Source organism: Lissotriton helveticus, chromosome 6 (assembly GCF_964261635.1).
Source record: "Lissotriton helveticus chromosome 6, aLisHel1.1, whole genome shotgun sequence".
Taxonomy (NCBI): Eukaryota; Metazoa; Chordata; class Amphibia; order Caudata; family Salamandridae; genus Lissotriton; species Lissotriton helveticus.
The window spans coordinates 1,103,194,130-1,103,215,435 of record NC_136067.1 but is presented as its reverse complement, the minus strand read 5'-3'; the positions used below and the strand labels follow the sequence as shown (position 1 = coordinate 1,103,215,435).

Genomic DNA, 21,306 nt, shown 5'->3' with positions numbered 1-21,306 from the left:
GGGGGCTGTGTGTGTGCGCGTGAGCCCGTGAGTGGGGTGGGGGGTGCATGCGTGTGTGTGTGTGTGTGGGGGCGCACGTGTGTGTGTGTGTGTTGTCTGCTTCCTGGCAATGTGGGACAGGAGACGTGCGCGCTCACATGGGGGAATCTCCTGCGCGTGCACATCCCCTGTCTCAGATTCCCAGGAAGTGGCCGACAATAGATACTTCGCTGGACGCAATGCTTCGCATTGCTACACCAGCTCAACCTAACAAGCATTTGCAATGCAATAGGTCTCGCATTTAAGCACGTTTGAGCTATTGGCATTGTAAATGGCAATGCCTGTTTTTTATGGTTTGGTTTTTCAAACACAAAACAAAAGCATGGCCATTTACAATGCCAATAGCTTAAACTCTCGTAAATGAGAAACCTATTGCATTGCAAATGCGTGTTAATTTTGCTTCTGATTCTCTTTCTATTGATCCTAGCATTAATCTTTGACATGTGTTTGGCTTGTTGTTAATGTGCATATAATATTGCCTCTACTAGACCTCTTTTCTACCTATGGAGTTCTGTATATTTTGGCTATTCTCGCAGCTATTGCGTATATCAACATGCACTTTTGGTTCTTTGAGCTTCAGTTTTTGGCACGTCTGCTTAGATGTATGTAATAATGCATTGAGATATACATTTCGTTGTTTCCAGATTCCCATGAAGAAGGGCTATTGTTTTAAGCCCGAAATGCATTGGGATGAACACTTCATTTATGCAAGAAAGTTGATTGCCTCGTTTACCCAATAAGCACACTTGACGAGCAACAGGCAGTTTGGTTTCTTCCCCTTGAAGATGGGATTACTGTGAATATGGACATTTAACATAATCCTAAAATAGTTCAAGTTATTTTATTGTTGTAATAAGTGATGATTACACTGCGTTTACACTCGGAGTGATTTTTTGTAGTGCACCAGCAGACCAGGACTTGGTCCTAGGTTTCTTTTTTTACTCGTGCTATGTTAGCATTTCCCAATTGTTTACTCCTCTCCACCCTACACACTAAAGATCCTCACTGGCACCCTTTTGGTCAGTACTTAGTAAATCAATTTTAAATAGTTCATTACACTCGCTCTGATCATTCTCACCACATTGAAAGAAAAGTACCTGGGCATTTAAAAGACGCACTAGCAAGACTCGCTCTTTAGAAAGCAACATCAGCGGACTTGTAATTCCACACCCATCACAAGACAATGAACCCACTAATTAGATAGGTGAAGTGCCCACGGAGGTGCGCCCTTTATATTTGGTGCTGGAATCAGATCACTGGCTTGGTCAATGCTTTTCGATAACAGAAAACCATAGGCTCCGTTCAAAATCTTCAGACGTTCTGCAGCGAAAGCAGAAATGTATGCTCCTAAATAACTAACCGGTGGTGATGGTTCTACAGCTCATTGTAGTACAGCCTAAGCCTCGCCCTACCACAATCGTGGCACTCTGGAAAAATTAGAACAGATGAGAAGAGTACCCTTTCAAGCACGTCACGGTAAAAATATCACTTTCCAGAAACAAAGTTTACTTCATCAGGCCAACAAATAATCGTTCTACTGCCCTCGGACAACGAGCTTAATGTTTTTTTTACGCCAAGGGCATCGCGTCAAAATATGTTTTAGCCTTGGTGGCAAGAGTGGGACAAGGAGTGAGCAGAAAAGCACACAAATTAAAGTATAATAAGGCGAGTTAGAAGACCGGCTTGGAATAGCCAGACACAGAATATATGCATGGAGGGAAGTCTAACCACAAATTACTTCTCACATTTGTTTTCTCATACAAGGTTTTTTATATTATTCACATAACTATAATGTGCATGGTTAACTCGCGTTCATGTATCAAATGTGACATATTACTTCTATAAAACAAAATTGTAACATTAAAGGTAGTGCATTTCGCGTATCAACATTGCTGCACAACAGAGGGGACGCGGGCTAGACTGTGTTGGCCATGCATTGGTTTGCTACACTACCACGAACATTAAAACACCTCAAGCTCTCAAACCAGCACAGGTAAAAATCAAAAAGAAATATGGAAAAAATGTTTGTTGTAGGGAAAAGCACATACAAGAATGGTTTTAAATAAGCAGCATAATAAGCAGCATAAGATGCATATTAGGTCATGGTCAGCTACTACATACAAAAACTTTATTCTTTTAACTGTAAACTAACAGCAAGATGTTCTTAAATACAATGAACGAAGAACAAACATCTCCAATTTGAAGAGATGCGCTAGTGCACTTCACAGAAAGGCTTAAAACACTAGCAAGACCAACATCCATTAGATGCCAAGATAAACAAAAGTAAGCATTCAGCCGCACAAAAGGATGGCATACAAGGGCAGATTGGTTTCTTAACAATGTAATGCATTTAGGCGATACAGCAGGACAAATACACGATGTAAACATTTTGGAAGACTGATGCTGGAAACTGCCAGGAGTTGGCAGGACATGTAGGGCAGGGCTACAGAAAGTGTATTATGAATGGAAATTTTTCAAACCGACATGAAAATGAATTCTGTGGACTTTCCTTCACTTAAGATGGAAGCAGTGAGGCAATGGGAAACATGATTGCTTGCTGTGGAGGTCAAAACCGATGACCGTTACACCTTGAGCGCACTGACTGATAAGTGTGCACTCACCCATAATCCATTCACGGATTTCGCTAAAATGCTTATGCGCTCACTTTTCTCTACATCGACCGCTACTCCCTCCTAGTCCTCGCTCACTCCCACCTCCACTGGGAAGGGCCTCTCTCCCTGCCCATGCACGACCACTCACCTAGGCACAACTACGCTAGTGGTCCAATCACTTTATCGCTCTCTCCAGACTGCCTGCCCCACGGACCCTTCGGCCAGTACAATTTAGTCCCTCTCAATAGTGAATCACACCCACACCCCGGTGGCATAATTAATTGATTGTTGTAGCATTACAATGAATATGTATGGACTGAACATGCTATGCCTAGAATACCTGAAATGTAGAGCTCTCATTTTATTAGATCGTTATTCCTCTGCCTCTTCACCCCTGTTCCTTTCTTTCCCAAAACGTATTCTTCCCCTACTTTACTACTTTATAAACAAGCTAGCAACAAAACAAACAAGCTAACAAATCCCGCCGCCCTCACTTACCTACCTCCGGCCACAGAAACGCTGTGACGCACACCGCAAGTCGGCCTGGAGCGCGCCTCGGCAGAGACGCGGGAGGACAGGAGCATGACGCGCATGAACGTGCACGTTGACGTTCCCGCGCGTTCACGGACCTGAGTCGGCTCGTGCACAGGTCTGGAGCTGCTCGTTCACAGCTCTCACTCCCTTGGCAGGGAGGAAGGTGACTATAGTCGAGCTGGCGGGAGCGCTTCGCGCTCCAACGCCAGCTCGACCTAAAAACGACTAGGAAATAGGTCAAGCTCCGGTACAGAATTGGGCTCGCAAAGATCATAGACCCTATGTAGATTTAGAAATGTTCTGGAGGCATCGTAATATGCAACAGGCCCGAGCCTTAGTAGATACAGGAGCGGAGGCCGCTTTGATATATGGAAATCCCAAGAAATTTAGAGAACAGTATTTTACAATTACAGGATTAGGCGGTAAAGAGACCCCAGCAGTACAAACTAATCTCCAATTAGGAATCGGACAAATACCAAAAAGAGAATATAGTGTACTAGTTGTGCCCCTTTCTGAATATATTATTGGAATTGACATTTTAAAAGGAACTAGCAGCCCATCCCGACGTTGTCCGGGTATGAAAAATAATGTCTTAAATGGTTAGAATAGGCAAGGCAAAGTCTTTTTAAAAGTTCATGGCATAGTACATTTATTGTTTCATGCGACTTGCCTGTGCGGCTGCTCAGAACCCCTCTTTCTGTTGCGCGGAAGGTGAGCGTGTGCTCTGCGGTTTGTTGTCCTTTCCGCAGAATGTGAACGTGTGTGTCCGCTCCTGCCGACGCCCCTGATCAGTCCTGGCATGCACACTGAGGGTGTGTGCCTTAGTAGGTTCACGCACTCCCCAAAGACTTGCTTGGTGCACTTAGACGCCCCACATAGCGCCACTGTCAAACGCCACAACTCCAAGGACAATATTCCCCCTCTCCGCAATGCTTCGGGGGCGTCTCTGAAGGCACACGCCCACAACACTGCTAAACGACACGCCCACTTCAAGACGTGTCAGAACGCTTTTCCCACACAGGACGCTTTTCCCAAACAGAGCGCTTTTCGCAAGCATTGCTTTACAGCAGAAGGCCCACGCCCACAATGGACTACTTTGTCCCAAAACGGTCTTTTTCACTTTTAATGTATGTATTGGGCTGGTGTACAGCCTATGTCCATCTGCTTATACTCACCTTTCCAATGCTGTATTGGGTGTTCTGATTGACGCTGTAGTTCCGGAGCTTACCCGCCTCAAAGGTTTGGGCTCTCTCCCTATAATATTAGTATAGATATAGATGACATTATGTTTAGATGATGGATACTACCACTTTGGAACAAAACGCTATATCTCAGCTAATGCTGTGAGAGTAGGTCGCTTGAAAATTCCCCCTGTAAAAGTGCCTCAAGCGACTAAAGTGATTTCGATGAAACAATACAGAATTCCAGGTGGGCATGATGAGATCAGTGCTACTATTCAAGATTTGATGGACGCCGGGGTTGTGGTTCCTATTACTTCTGCATGGAACAATCCCGTGTGGCCGGTGCGCAAAAGTGATAACTCATGGCGCATGACAGTTGATTACCGCGAATTGAACAAACATACACCACCTTTGACTGTTGCCGTCCCTGACACTATTAGACTGATTGAGAGAATTTAGAAACATTCAGTGACTTGGTATGCGACTATTGATATTGCCAATGCTTTCTTTTCTATTCCTATAGCTCCCAAATGTCAGGAACAATTCTGTTTTTCATGGGGTGGCAGACAAATGACATTTCGAAGTCTGCCTCAAGGCTATTTGCATAGTCCGATGATATGTCACCGGCAGGTGGCAGAGCAATTAGATGAGGTACCGATAACTTTCGGTGTGCAAATTTGTCATTACATTGATGACATATTGATACAAGGCGAAACACAGGAGCAAGTTCAAACTCAGTTAGATCAAATTGTAACTTGTTTGTAAAGCAAAGGGTGGGATATTAATCCTGATAAATTACAGGGTCCAGCACAGAGTGTGAAATTCCTAGGTATCCAGTGCCATCAGGGAAATCGAGAGGTTATTCCACAAGTGAGACAGAAAATTAAAGAATTTGCAGTACCCCGAAATAGAAAAGAAACTCGGAGCTTTATTGGCCTGTTTGGATTTTGGAGGCAGCACATTCCCCATCTGAGTCAGATTTTGACCCCTCTGTACAAGGTTACTCGAAAGAAAAATGCATTTGAGTGGGGTGTGCCACAGCAAATTGCATTTGAACTGGCGAAAGAGGCTATTCTGCATGCTTTGGATTTGTGGCCAGTGCGAGATGGTGATATTGATTTGAATGTGACTGTACAGGGTCCATATGCGAATTGGAGTTTATGGCAAAAGCAAGGTAAGACAAAAGTACCCCAAGGATTTTGGCCGAAGAAATTACCGGACGCTGGTGAGCGTTATACACCTTTTGAGAAACAATTACTCGCATGTTATTGGGCTCTGTCAGACTCAGAACAATTGACTTTGGGACACAATGTAAAATTGATACCTGAAATTCCGATCATGCAATGGGTTATGAGCTCCCCTAAAACTCATAGAATTGGACATGCACAGGAAGCTAGTGTGATCAAGTGGAGGTGTTACATACAGGACAGGGCTCGAGTGGGTCCTAAGGGTACATCGATGTTACATGAGCAGGTGGCGCAGGCGCAAATAGAGGAGACTGATGTGGAGTACAACGTACCTATAATTCAGGAATCTCCTGTCAAATGGGGTAAGCCATTTAGCGATCTCTCCGTGAAGGATAGAAAGCATGTGTGGTTTACGGATGGTTCAGCCAGGTATGTTGAATAAAAGAGGCAATGGAAAGCAGTATCCTATAACTAGGCTTTCCTGTTTTCAGTTTCTATTTTTGGTAAATTCTGGTGGGGTTTTTTCAGTGTTTTCAATACCTTAAAAAAACAGTGATTATCAGTGACAATACATTTGCGTGCCATTAAAAACAACAGAAACAGTGTATTTCCGGTGCTTATGAAATGTTAGTGCATGTGTATAGACAGTGTGTGTACAGGTTATATGAGGTCCAAATACATGTTTACAAATCTAACTTATTGTAGTACACTACACAATACTTCTTTAGTGAGTCTTTGGTCATATGCACTCACTCTTTCCTTCCTATGTAAACGTTTATCTGTGAAAAGTCCCTCTCAAAATTGGGACTTAAGATGGGCAACACCAAAACAGCCAGTACACAATTTGCTAACTCTGGCCAATGAAATATCTTTTCCATGCCAATACTGGAGCACCTGAAGATTGTGATTCTCTAGGACATGTTCTGCAACATATGCGTAAAATTGGGTGCATATGCCCTCAGTTATTGAAGCAGTCAAAATGAAGCAGTACTTGTCAAAGTCTGGAGAAAATTCAGAAAGGATCTAGAACTTGTGCAGAGTACCACAGTGAGGCTTCATTGACTTAAAATGCCATGGTTGGTGAAGGGACATTTTATGCATCATTGCAATCCATTTCCCATAGACTGTGAAATAAAATGTCCTAAATTGCTCCTCAAGTGGCAACATTTTTAACATGGAGCATGTTGCAGTGCCTAAGTCACTAAAAGTGTCGCCCAGCCTACTCTCTAGGAGATGTTTCACATCTGCACCAATTACGCTGAACACTTGGTAGACAAGGGCATTTTCAGACAGTATTTTGACTATGTCCACTACAGCAGTCATGTTTTCCTGTAAAAACTTAAGCATGCAGTAGACTGTACTTTTTCACATCAATATCAATATGTGACCAAATATCATCACATTTCTTGCCTTTGGCTTCATCACTAAGCAAATATTCTGTAAACAGTGGCCACATGGATAATATATCATTCACAGCCTTTAGAACTGAGAACCACTGGCTAAATGACACAGTTAGGATGACTCTTTCTTTGATGCCACACAACGCACAACATGAGAAATATTTGCATTTTAGTTCCTGGGCATAATGAAAGAGTGCACCAGAATGGACTACAAAGCCAATAGCATTCTTCATTAACTGTGAAGATTGTAAAGATGCTTTCAGCATACCCTCTAGCAAGTGACAAGGATCTCTTACAGAAAGCACTTCAGCTCAAGCAACGATTTTGGTAGGTCATCATACAACCTTTTCATATACATAACTGAATTACTGCAAATACAAGCACTATCACTCCAATCTTTATTGAACTTAGTAGGAATTTTTTGCAGCAGCATTCCAAGTGACACGACATGTTTACCAAACGTCTGGTGTCATGTTTTCACCACTATCTCAGATGCTTGGTGACAATACTCTTTTCACATATACCTGCCACTACACCTTGCATTGTTTAAAGGCTGGGGTGTTTGGCAATTTACCTACAATCATTACTGACTCGCTAGAAAAGGGGGCTGATGTATCAAAGGATTTCACCCATTCTCTGTCTGTGGGTAAATGTGATGGTACATATTGGGAAAGATTCTTATGAAACCAGCCATTTTACCTATCAGTGAAATCAAATGTAGCCAAAACATCAAATATGATTTTGATATTTCCTGTTCCTCCACAGTTTATATAATAACTAAATAAGTCCTAAAACATGCTTCTAAACACTGCATCTTTAGACCAAAGACCACAAAACAGAAAGAAAGCATATTTTAGTGACATCCCTAAAAAACAAAAACTCAAGCAGAATAATATTTGCCCAGTATTTCTTGCTGCTGCCTTGTATAACAGAGTTACATTGTATTGACCCCTTCAGGAAGAAATACAAATGACTCTTTAACTCATCTTTTCCTTTCTTTGAATAGCACTTATTTTGTGGTTGTGAAGGTGTTTTTTCAGTGTTTATATGTTCACACTGATGATGTCTATTTTCCTTTCGGTGGTGTTTTATCAGTTATTATAGGTTTAAACCTAAAACCAGATAGCCTACCTATAACCCTGTTACCCAGAAACTGTTAAGCACAACTGGTGAAGGAAAGAGCAGTCAGTTTGCAGAACTTTATGCTGTTCATCAGGCTTTGAAACAGGAATTACCGCGAGTTTGCCATATTTACACTGACTCCTGGTCGACTGCTAATGGATTGGCGACATGGCTTCCCACATGGCACGCACAAAAGTGGCTAATAAATAAAAAGGAATTATGGGGAAAAGAATTGTGGAAAGAGGTGTGGAATATGCTTCCTTAAAGTACTGTATCTGTGTTCCACGTGGATGCTCACTCTCCTGTTGATTCACTTGATAGGTGGTTTAACCTCATTGCAGACAAAAATGCTAAGATCTCTGAGGCAGAGGTGGAAGCGCAGAATTCTGACCTGGTTGGATTGGCGAGGTGGGCACATCAAAAGTGTGGACACTTTGGAGAAAAGATTACTAGCAGATGGGCTGCAGATAGAGGGATACATCTTCCCATGATATGGTTAAAACAGTAATTTTACAGTGCCCCATTTGCCAGCATTCTCGAGAAGGAGAGGGACCACAGATAGTGAGAGGTCAGTTACATCGAGGTAAGTCACCAGCACAGATCTGGCAGATAGATTATATAGGTCCCTTACCAACCTGTAGAGGCTGTCAATATGTATGCACAGTTGTAGACACATATTCAGGATATTTGGTTAAATCCCCTTATAAACGGCCCACTCAGGTAAATAACCTGAAGACTATAGATTAGATTTCTCTTTATTACGGAGTGCCTTTACAAATTCAATCGGACAATGCCACTCACTTTAAAGGGAGGATGGGGCAAGAATATTGTGCTCGGCACAATATAGAGTGGATTTTTCATATTCCTTATTATCCACAGGCTGCAGGTTTGATGGAGCGCACGAACAGCCTTTTAAAAGATCAATTGAGAAAACTGTCTGATGGTTCATTACGTAACTGGAGAAATCATGTAGTTGATGCCTTACAAACTCTCAACAATCGACCTTTGAATAATTCTGATACATCCATTCTGCGAATGTTGTCCCCTTCTGTAAATGTGCAACCCCATACGGCAGTAGCTACCATTGTTTACTGGGAAATTGCTCCCGGAGCCTTGGCTCCACACAGAGCGACTCTTGAAGCTGCTGGTTTAGATTTACATACTTTAAAACAACATGTGTTAAAGCAAAGAGATATTGTTCTCATTGAAACTGGAATTGGTGTCCAAATACCAGCAGGACACTTTGGTCCGATCGCCCCACGCTCTAGACTAGCGCTGAAAGGCATCCAGGTGCTGGGTGGCGTAATTGAGTCTGATTATCAAGGTGAAATCAAAAATATTCTGTTGAATAGTGGTGATCTGGATTTGACAGTTCAACTAGGTGATCGAGTTGCCCAATTGGTTATAATGCCAGCTCTTGGAGGTGTGGTGAGAAAAGGGACTGCCCCAACCCCCCTAACTGTATGTGGTGAAGGAGGTTTTGGCTCAACTGATAAAAATCCGGGAGCCAACGTATGGGTACAGTCGCCTAATCGACCCCCTGAACCGGCTGACAATCGCCACGGGCAGTGATAACACAATACTGATCATGAAACCTGGACAGGAAAAGTGGGACCATGTCCCAGCTGACAAATGTTATCTTCGAGAATGAACAACGCCTGTTTTTGACTTGTATTTGTAGGTCATTGTATTGATTGTCGCTGCGGGATGTCGTCGTCGCTGGATTCCTTTCGGCACGGTGCGTTTGGGGCCAAGATGGGCCGTGGAGAATCAAAAGCGAGACGATCTTCCGAGAATGCAGGATGGATTCGATCCTTTTTGACACTAAAAATGTTTGGGAGAATTTAGCACTGAACATATTGAAAAATTCCTATTTCTGCATGTCTAACATAAGATGTGTCCCTGACATCTTGTCTACATGCCTCGTTTCCATTCCAACTCCGACGGCTGTTTAATTAACGCTTTCAATGTTACAAATATCGACAGCAGTGTTGACATTGACACAGTGAAAAGTCATCGTCACTATACGATTATTGTGCCTCCTGCACAGTGTTACCTGGTCCTGATGTACCCCAAACTTTTGCCCTCACCACTTATAACGTCACAGACGGTGATGTGTGTTTTAATTTTACGTGTCATTCACGAATAATTGGCAAATGTATTCAAACTAAATTAGAAAATGTTTCCACGCTTCCCAGACATGTACAGATTTTGTGTTATAGTTGTAAACCTTATATGTGCCTTTCGGTTCATAACTCTATGTCATGTAGAACAACTGTTCTTTCAGTTAGTTATTACAAAAGTGTCCTACTACCAACAGGATGGCTATTTTCTTGTGGAAATATGTCTTGGTCCTTTATTCCTGCGAACATTTCCGGTGGACCGTGTGCCTTGGCCAGACTTAGCCTGGCCATGTTGCCTCTGCTCCCCTCTATGCATACTCGAACTGTACGTGAGGCACCTCCGTTGGATGAACATTGTGAATCTAATCTGCATTTGCTCTCTAAATCTGAATATATAGGTCTTGCTGCTTGTGGGAATTCCTGGGCTCTCAATTTACAATTCCAGAGCTATTAGTAAACTGGCTTGTCTCATGGTCAAATCTATCAATCACACTTCAACGGCTTTGTCAGAATTTTTATTAGATGCACAGGGTGAACGCCGAGCTATTTTACAAAATAGGGCTGCTATTTATTATCTCTTACTGAAACATGATCACGTATGCTCGGACTTTGAAGGTCTATATTGTTTTAATCTTTCTGACTATTCCAGATCTATTAAATCCCACATTAATGTCTTGCATAATCTGTCCTTAGAAGCTTGTCAAAATTTGGTTTGGGGGATGGTTTGATTGGCTTTTTGGTTGGCTGCCTGATTTTACCTTCCTTCGTTCTATTTTGGGTGGTGCCTTCTTAGTAATTTGTTTTCTCATCACTATACGTTGTTGCATTCAATGTGTACCTAATATTTTGAATATGTTTTGAACTGGTACTATGACTAGATCTGTTAGTTATGTTTCCTATTATTCTACTAATGATTTACAGTCTGCTTAATGTTTATATACATTTGCTGGTATTGGACAATGGTTATGGGTGGAATGTAGTGATTGAGCCATTTTTGTATGGAAACGGCTCGATTATGACCGTTGCCCACTGCCATCTCAGTATAGTTTGCTCTAATATAGTGCTGCGTAGGCCTACATAATACGAATTAGCTGTAAAGTAAGACTTGATAATGTTCTTTCTGTTTTTGACTGTATCTTGCTTAAAGGCAGGGCTTACCTATTGGCTTTGGCATACTCTAATGCCATCTTGCATACTAATTCGGGCTCTTTTGCGGGAATAGTGGCCTATGCTTAAGCGACTCCATTTTCTAAGCTGTCGCCATCTTCTAAGCTTTTCTGGGTGAGGAGTCATGTTTTACTTCTCACTTGTTTTCTGCACTTTGTATGCTGGTAGAAACCGGTTCTTGTCGGAGGAATGTGCCCGCTCTGCCCCGGAGTCATAACAAACGCCTAGCTAGCTGATGCTGTGGCCTTGGCGCGAAGTGGTACGGAATCTAATGGGAACAGGGGGTGAGGCTTGCTAGAAGCTTCGACCAACGTTTCCACTTGTACTAAAGGGGGTGTTCGGGTCTCGACCACTGGTAGTTCATCACAGTGCAGACGTGTAGCTGTGACGGTGGAGCAGAGAACCCGGATTCGGCTGGAGAAACGGACTCCCCTCTGGCGAAGTGGAAGCAGGATGTGTAGAAACTTGGTGAGGTGTTCCACTAACTCTTACATTCTAACTGTTCTTATCTAACTATCATCTCATATTTTCAGGTTCTATACACTTATTTACATACAAGTTCTTTATATGTATGTACTGATTGCATTTAGCAATTGCTTAGGTACTGATTTGAAGAAGGCCTATCGTGACGTAGTAGTGTTTTCTTTCTTTTGTCCTTCTATCATTGTGTAATAAAGAAACCCCAAAGTATATAATTATTTGTCTGTGTTCCTTGGGATGGGAGGTTAGGGCCTTTCTGACCCAAATGCTGTAGCACCGGAAGGATGGTAAGTTTCCCTTCCTGCAGGTAATTGTCGATAGAGAGGCGTCCCACTCTCATCCAGAAAATCCAAAATAACAAGTATTCCACCCAGAGGCATTGTTAGGAGGGGTATGCATTGTTAATACAGCCCACCTGGGTGGGCTTTGTTGCGTTTTGTTACCGAGTGGCCCCTTGTTTGCGTTGTAGTCCCGGGTTGTTTGTGTTGTTATCGCCACTGGTATTGTTCTTGCGTTGTTGTTGTTTGCGAGCGCCTCAGCAATAGCCATATATTCTAATTAATTATTAGTTATATTCCTTTCTTGGGTAAGTAGTGTGAAGTGGTGTGTCCTTTTGGGTCCCGAGAGGGGATAGGGTCAGAATGCCCTGGTGAAAGGCAGAATTATCAGGTCATTACAGCGGGTCACCAGGTAGTACAAGTGTAAATGTATCGTCCCCATGCCCCGTCGAATGGAGGAATCTGGCATTGGGTCAGAGCCAGACAAGGCCTCCCCGCTACCCCAAAGGAATTTGGTGGTCATTCTATCCAGCTCCCGAAACCAGGTCCTTGGAAAGCAGAAGGGGGTATTTTGGAGGACATAGCGGAATCTGGGGAGAATCATCATTTTAAACAGGGCGACTCTCCCCAAGGGATTCAGGGCGGCGCCTGCCACTTGTGAAGGTCCCCCTTAGCTTTTTTCACAAGCGGGTGATATTGAGGGACCAGCCTAGGTCTGGGAGAAGGGCAACCCAGATCCCTAAGTATTTGAAAGACTGACGTCTAAGTGGTATTGTGGATTGCCAGTCATAGCAGTCTCTAGAATAAGTGTAGAGGGACCAGGACCGACTTATCGGAATTCAGCCGCAGGCTTACCCGAAGGATTGCAAGATCTGGAAGCACTGAGGGCCCAACAGAGTGGGTACAGCCAAAAAGATTAAAACATCGTCTGCGTAAAGAGTGATCTTGTCCGCCTCCGAGTAGGGCCATTCCCATCCCTGAACACAGTCTTCGGACCGAATCAGGGTCGCCAGGGGCTCTATCGCCAAGGCGAAGAGAAGGGGTAAGAGGGGGCAACCTTGTCTCGCTCCCATTTGAATGGGGACGGCCTCCGATAAAACTCCATTGACTAAGACTCGAGCCTTGGGCTGTCCATCAAGGACTTTTACCAGATTACGGAAGTGGGGGCCAAAACCCATTGTGGTCAGCACGTCGCCCAGATACCTCCACTCTACCGAATCAAAGGCCTTCTCAAATTCAACGAGAAGAATCGCCAAGTAGGGGGTAAGCAAGTTGCGGGAGAGCCAAGGCCAGATGAAGCCTCCGGAGACCGTGCCTATGTTCCACGTGCGGGCATAAACCCGCACTGGTCCGGGTAGACCAATGTGGGAGGTAGGGCTTTAGCCGTTGGGCAAGAATTGTGGCATATATTTTAACCTCTGTGTTTATAAGAGAAATCGGACGGTAGTCCGCACAATGCAACGTTGGCGGTTGAGATTTTGGGAGTACCACCATGGTGGCCATGTCCGTCTTGGGCAGGAAGGAGCCCTTCTCCAAAGCCTCTTCGAACAGATCAGCGAGGCGCGGGATGAGGGTCTCACGATACATAGTATAATATTCCTGGAGGAGGCCATCCGGACCAGGGGTCTTGCCCAATGAGGTGTGAGCTATTGCCTCATTAATCTCTTCGTGGGCGATTGGCCGATCCAAATCAACCTGTGAGGCAGAACCCAGCTGGGGTGGCAAGCAGAACCCGCATTGAGCAATTCGGGGAGCGACAGTACAGGGCTCCTCTCTGCGTAACGCTGACGATAGAGTGTTAAATATGTTTAAGGTATCTTTTTCATTTCAGATTTTTTTCAGGAGACTTTATACCTGGGAGAAAATAGTGCATGAAGGAAACAATAGGGAATCAATATTATGACAACTTTTTATGTTACTATTTATGGTTATTAAGAAAAACTTAAAAATGTGTAAGTAAAACATGAATCATCACAACACAAATACAACTAGAATATAGACCATAAACTATGACCACACTGATACTGTTGTTAAATATACTCACAGTAATCGTTTATAAAAATATTAATAATTTCATCAGTCACTAGATTCACATTTAAAATACATTCTAAATAAATTAATAAAACAATTCAACTTTTTAAAAGACAGTAACCACAAGGTCTAATAATACTTTCAATGTTTGATACCATACACCAAAGTGAAATAAGAGAAAATAAATTTACACTTACCAGTTCCAAAACTGATTTCTTGCAAAAAATGTCTTTGGTTCATATGTATACAGCTTCAGAAGTATTTCAAGAATATATAAAGAAAGGAATGCCCATTCAGCATATGAAATTAAAGGATTTCTTTCATCCAGAGCAATGAAAATTGCATTTACTAGAATGATCACATCATAGGCATACACAAAGGCCCTGAAACAAGAAAAATACAAGTGATTGGCTTGCGGCACACTGGATTTAAGAGTTGATTTAAGCAAAGCACCACATATATGCAAATAATTAACACAGTAAAACCAATTACATTCCAATTGTAAAGGTGTTATACAATCACCATGCATCAAATGGTTCTTTGCCATAAACATGTCTTCTAAGTGACTCTTGGTCTAATGAACCCTGACTAATTGCCTGGATCAAGCCTTTAACAAATCATATTTTCCAAACTGGCTGAATATCCTTATTGTGAAATAACCCATCAAAGATAATCAACTTATGTTCCATCTTAAAATCCCACAAGCCAACAATATTGAATCTGGCAAAAGCTTCTTTCAATATTATTACTCCAAGGAACATGCGAGCAACGCATGAAGCAAAGATGCTCCTTTGGCAACATATTACAAACAGCTACTAATTGCATCCCAATTGCCAATTTCATCATCAGTAAATTCTAAGAATTTACTCATTCGATGACATTTATATAAAATATGAAAGACTTTCTGTTGGACTTGGCCTTTTCCCCCAAATTTTTCGCTTTTGACCCCCTTATCTAGATTGTCTCCCCCATGGGATTAAACCTGTATAGGCCATGAGTGGTGTGAGACCCCTTGTGAAAAATGTAATTACATGTAATAATGTGAGCACTTGTAAATTTCCCCATTTTAAAACTGCACCTGATTGAAATGTATTGTATTTAAAATGGATGCCATGGCCCTGGGTTTTGCCACTGGACTGACATAGGTCAGCGGACTAGATAATATTACCCAGCTACCCCTAGTTTTGGAGGGAAAGCCTGGCACCCAGGGTGCTCAACCCCTCCCCTTGAGCCAGTGTGAACCAGTTATCCCCAACATTCCGGAAGGTGCTGGCTCTGTGAGGGAGGAGGGTATAAATAGGGAGAAGTGTCACCAGAGAGTCAGTCAGCGCTGGGACAAGGAAGGGAGGGGACCTGTTGTGAGGTGCTACCGCCACATGGGCCTGTGAGCTGGGCCCTGCACCCCTATAAACGCCCCCGCTGCTGTCCCCATGGGCCCCTGACAAGGGAGGGCCCCTACCCAGGTCACTGATGCTGTTTGGACCGGGTACCCCGCCAGCGCTGCGTGAAGAAGCGCCCAGGAGGTGAGGAATGTGCCCCTGAGGAACTGCTGTCGGACTGTCTGCCCCTTTGAAGCACCATGGGGAAGATCGTGCCCCCAAAGGAAATGCTGCTGGCTGAGATGCTGTGAGGCCATGTGAAAGCGCTGAGGAAGTGCTAGATTCCTGCCCCCTCTACGTAGTCTGAGGAAGGAGCTGAGGTTGTGGGCAGAGGGAGGAGCAGTGCGCTGTGAATAGCGCCGTTTTCGCTGTTTTCTGAGGAGACTGGCAGCCTGTGAATAGCGCTGTTGTGGAGGCGCGCTTTGGACGATATAAATAATTAATTAAAAAGGGAGCCTACCCCTTGTTGCTGCCGGATATCACCGCCGCGGCCCGGCGCTGTTGTGGGGACCCCCCACTGGGGTGGTTATCGTCGCGGCGGCCCCCGGTACCAGGAGAGGGCCGCCGAAGTGAAGGAAGGGCTGCGTTAGGCCCTGAGGCCGCCGACATCCCCCATCACGTGACGGGGGCCCAGCCGCGTCATCGGCCCGCCCCCGCCAACGCCGTGCACGGATTGGCTGCCCAGCCGGGCAGCAGGAAGAAGCTCGGGAAGCCCACGGAAGCTGCTGAAAAGCCCCGGGTTCCCGTGAGGCCGAGGGAACCCGGGCGAAGCCGACGGCAGTGTTGCGGGGCTCCCGTGGTGGAGAGGGAGCCCCGACTGGCCACGAGAAGCGTCGCCGCCGTGTGGAGAGAGAGCGTAGGGCGGGAGCCTACCCCGCCTCCGCCTGCAACGGAGTGCCCTGTGGAGAGCCCAGCTGTCGTGAGGAGGGGGGGGGGGGCTGCGAGACGCAGGATCGGTGCTGGCCCTGCCTTTACCTCAGAAGCCCCGGTTGAGCGCTGCTGCTGGCGGGACTCTCCTGATCTGAAGAGAGCCCTGAGCGCCCAATCCTGTCTGTGCTGCCGCGAGTCCGGAGCAGCCCCTCTAGAGGTCCCGGGTCCCCGTGAGAGAGGAGGGGCCCGGGTGATGCCGGAAGAGTGCCGGTGCTCGAGGAGACATCCTCTGGACTGCCGGTGAGTGGGGCCTTAATTAGACGGTGACGGGGGTGGAGAAGGCAACGGGGCACAGGGTCGGTGCTCGCCCCCACCCCTCTTCTGTCGGAAATTGGGACTGGGCCCTGTAGGCCCTGGAGGTACGCATGAGACCTCCGAGACTGAGCAACATCTCCACAGTGAGAAGTGGAGGCCGGGTTCTTGCCATAAGTAGAATTAATCCCTGCTTAGGGGAAGGGAGAGGCTCTGGAAGATCATTATGACAAAGAGTTACCTGAGCCCTAGAGAACTGGTTATCCTGGCCTAGTCACAGAGTGATCCCTGGTTAAGGAAGTGCTGAATAACAGCCTACAGAAAAGTGTGCTACTGGGGTCAGTGCTGACCGCCTGACGTCCCATGTCATTTCCTTGTGCTCCCAGTTGATTGCGGACTATGATAACGCAAGTTACCCTGTAGGTTCACCAAACGGCATGTCTAGGTCCCGGGGAGGGTTACCCTAAGCTGAGGTTCGTAGGCCTAAGGTTCTATACCCCGTGGGTTATTGTTTCCCCTAAGGTGACCCTGGAAGAGTTCATGCCTCACAAGCTACGCCTGATGTTTTATGCCCTAGGTTGAGGATCTTAGGCCCAGAGACTGGCCCCCATTAGGTTCAAGGTAATACGGGCCTAGGGGTTAGGTGACTGCTAACTGCCTGTTCTCCCTAGTTAGGGCTGGGCCTTATGCTAAAGTAGAGTGCCTAGCGTACTGCGTCCCCGATCTGGGATTGGGACATCAGGGGACAAGGAAGGGTGGGTTGTTGTGTACACCCTGATGTTCATACCCCGAGGTTGTTGGTAGAGGGAGCCTAGCTATTCCCTTACAGGTGTTCCTGATCTATAAGGAGGGCTCCTACCTGATATCTATGCTGGGCGAGGTATGATCCGCCTAGGTTGGTCAATGGGTTGGCCTGATGTTATTCCAGGCCCTTGTTATGTACCAGATTGATGGGCCAGATAGGCTGATTTATTGCAGGTGTTCCTGCCCATGTTATGCCGTGATGCCCTAATGTTTTCTTCCCTAACAGGGGTGGTTTGGTGTTAATGTGCATGATGTATTGCTATGCTAATGTAGAATTTTGCAATTACAGCCTTCCCTGTAGGATGAGAGTCTGAGTTGGCCCCGCCAGATTGGCCCCAGATCTAATGACATTTTTATTCCATCCTTTTTCCCTTTCAGCATGGACTACTTCCTATGTACATAATTTTCCCCCTTTATTTACTTGGCTCTGGCGCCATTGGGCGTCTTATGTGACACTACTGTTTTGCATTCTTTTGCCTTGCAGGTTGGAAACCCTACTAAACGACGTATCTTTTTCCAACTCAAACTGGTGTCCTGCCTCTTTTGTGGTGTAATTGGTGTGTCGTCTGTGGGTACTGCGTGAATGCTTCACATGTCCTCGAAGTTTGGCCTGCCCGCTTGATGCCATGCTACCCCCTTTGAGACTTGGGCAACCCCCATTTCCAACACTTTCCTTCCAAAATGTTCTAAAAATGATCTTGAACTACTCATTCCAGAATAAAATAATTATAAACAGGCAACCATCTAGCAAAATGTAACCAACACAACCTCCAATAAGCAACCTAAATTCTTGCCTGAGTTATCCCAAGCTAGCCACCTTATTGTCATTCCATGATTTTCATATTAAGTATATACCCCTTGACTATCATAAATTCCTACTGTCAGTATTCAACTCCTGACTGGCCCAATAATTCAACACTTCCAAACACAGATGGCAGTGTGGCTCGATGCCCCTGGGTAGGAGCACCAATGCTGGAAGTGTCGGCGCTATTCTATTCTATTCATGTAGATTTCTAAAGCACATGGCTACCCAGAAGGGCCTCCATGTGCTATGACAGTGTTCAGGTTGCATAGCCTAGGGTAAGCATATTAGCTAAAAAGGACAGTTTTAAAGATTTTCTGAATTTTAATTCAGACTCCGTTCTTCTTTCTTCCAGGGAAAAGTGTTTCAGAGCTTGGGAGCGAGGAAAGCGAATGAACGCCCTCCTCCCCTGTTTTTCTTAGTGCAAGGGGTTATGAATGGTTGCTGGTTTGTGGAGCGCAATGTTTTCATAGGATTGTAAAGGTGCAAACAATCTTTGTATAAGCCAGAGCCGATTTTGTGCATTGCTCGATGAGCAAGGCAAAGTGACTTAAACTGAATTATTTTGAGCACTGGGAGCCAGGGTAAGGTTGGCAGGGCCACGGGTAGCTGATTGGTGCTTAGTTTAAAAAATAAAAAAATCAGGCTGCAGCATTTTGCATTACCTGGAGTCTTTTCACAATGTACTTGGGACTTCCCAAATATAGGGAGTTCCTACAGTCAAGTCTTGACATAACTAAGCTTTGCATCACCACTACCTGAGGGTCCTGGCAGCCATCTCAAAGGTGTTCTCAGTGTCCTGAGTATGCCGAAACAGTTTAAGGCCAATTTCTTGGCTTGGTCGTCCATTAAAAGCTTGCTATCGATCTGGAAGCCTAAACGCTTGACCTACAATCTATGGATGGGTTCAGTGCCAAGAAAGTCCAGCCAGTTCAGTTCCATCCACCTGGCGGGATTGTTTCCTAGCAATAGAACTAGAGTCTTTTTCCCCTTTAATTTCAGACTGCTTGCAGCAATCCTCTTGAACAAAGAGGGCATAAAGAGCAGCCTTGAGGCAGGCAGCATTTTAGAAAGTAAACTTTGGAGTGGGTAGCTTCTTCATATATTTGGAAAGTTCTATTTTGGAGGTAGGAAGTCAGCCATTTTAGTGCTGTTCCGGAAATGCCTGCTTCTTCCAGCCTACTAACCAGTAGTGGGTGGGAGACGGTTATCAAATGCCATGCTCAAATCTACTCAAATTAGGGCCGCTGAGCCTCCTTGATCCAAAATAGCTCTTAGTTCCTCCATAGCTGCAAGCAAAGCTGATTCTCTGCTACTTCCTGGTATCAAGCTAGTTTGGAAGGATTTAAAATTCCATTTGTTTACAGATATAGCGCAAGATTCTTTGTTTACAAACTTCTCCAGAATTCAACTGGGTTCTGGAAGAAGAGAGATTGGTCAGTTGTTTTCACATTGTAGGGAGACAGCCTATTTATTTTTCCAGTAAAGGTTTAATAATGGCGTATTTCTATGCTGGTGGAACAGTCCCCGACTGTAGTGAATGACTGAACATGTGTGTCAGAATAGACGCCATTGGGGCGTGGCTTGGACGCCGAGAAAGCCTGGTGGTCTTCCTGTAAGCTTCGCCCCGACGTGGAGCTATCTTTTCCAGAAGTGCCTCCTGACACTGAGTTTTCGAGTCCCACCTGCGGTCCCGATATGATGTGGCAGCGGTGAGTCTCTCGGCCGCTTTACTGCACCTACAACATTTTTCTAGAGCCCGGGAAATGCGGCTGTATTTTTCTCCTCACAGGAATGCGGGCGCCCGCCATTTTTAAGTAGCAGCGCTCGCATTCTGATTCTCCTGTCAGCTGGACCATTTTTTCTCTCAGGTGTTAATCACTTTTTGGAAGCACTGAAATTTGAACTTTGCCTCATTGTGGTACATGAACAGAACGGGTGACCCTCATCATCCTGCCTTAATTTCCCTTGCCAGCTCTGCTGTTGCTATCTTTCTTTACTTCATGCTTTACAGGACCAGTAGTGAGAGAAACATCCATATAATAGTCATTCCTGGAAACTCTACTCCAGATTGTTTGGACACTGCGCCATCTAGTGGACAATTTTAATTATTCTTTTGTGAATTTCTACAGTTTATTCAGTGTAATGTGTCAAATGCCATGCAGTTTTCTTCTTTCTTTTTTGGCATCAGGAGTATGAACAACAAAAGGATATTTTCTCTATACTTGCACTCTGTACAAATATGACCTGGATCTTAGAATTGTGACTTTTTTTCAATATGCCACTAGTTTTGGTTGATTGAATTGTTATGAAGTATCCATAATACAGAGTGCTTTTGTTTCATTGGTGCGCACTGTATGACCCTTGTCCTTCCTCTGATTTGGATGGTTCCTTACCTTGCATATATGCAGATATTGGTCATTTCATGCTGTGGCGATTCCTCTTCACATTGGGGTGTATGTTTAAGACCTTTGCCAGTGACTATTGATTTTGCGACTACCCCTTTGCTTTATTTCCAATCTGTTTTCCTATTTTTGGATGGTCGTTGCTCTCATCTTCTTCTCAACTGGTGTATGGGCCGGATTTGTCCTTTTCTAGTTACTACTCATCGTTCTACTCAGCAACTCAGGATGGTCATTGACCCTCATACCACCTCTAAACCATCCTCTTCAGACGCAAAACCAAAAAGGCACAAAAAATATGCACCTTCTCCCATTCTCTCTTCACAAAATCGAGTCCTTGATTCTATTCTAGAGGAGGTACATGGTCTTCAACCTTTTATGTCTGCTACCAATGAAAAATTACAGCAAATAGTAGACTGCTGGATTGTCATGGAAGGAAAGGTGTCGGAACTTGAACATCGTGTGGTAGACCTTCAAGATATCTCCACAAGAAATCCACAAGCTTAAACTCCACACCGAAGACCGTGAAAATCAAAATCGGAGGAACAACCTTCGCCTTTAAGGTCTTCCGGAAAATATTGAA

The 21,306-nt window shown here is 44.6% G+C and overlaps 1 protein-coding gene across 1 annotated transcript in view; it reads right to left on the bottom strand.

Moving 5' to 3' along the window:
• Window positions 1–21,306, bottom strand: part of LOC144761652 (two pore calcium channel protein 1-like) — a 603,295-nt gene that overhangs the window by 183,569 nt on the left and 398,420 nt on the right. Inside the window, exon 11 of the mRNA XM_078646942.1 lies at window positions 14,352–14,537. Coding sequence (XP_078503068.1) covers window positions 14,352–14,537 — 186 coding nt within the window. The remainder of the gene's footprint in view (window positions 1–14,351; window positions 14,538–21,306) is intronic.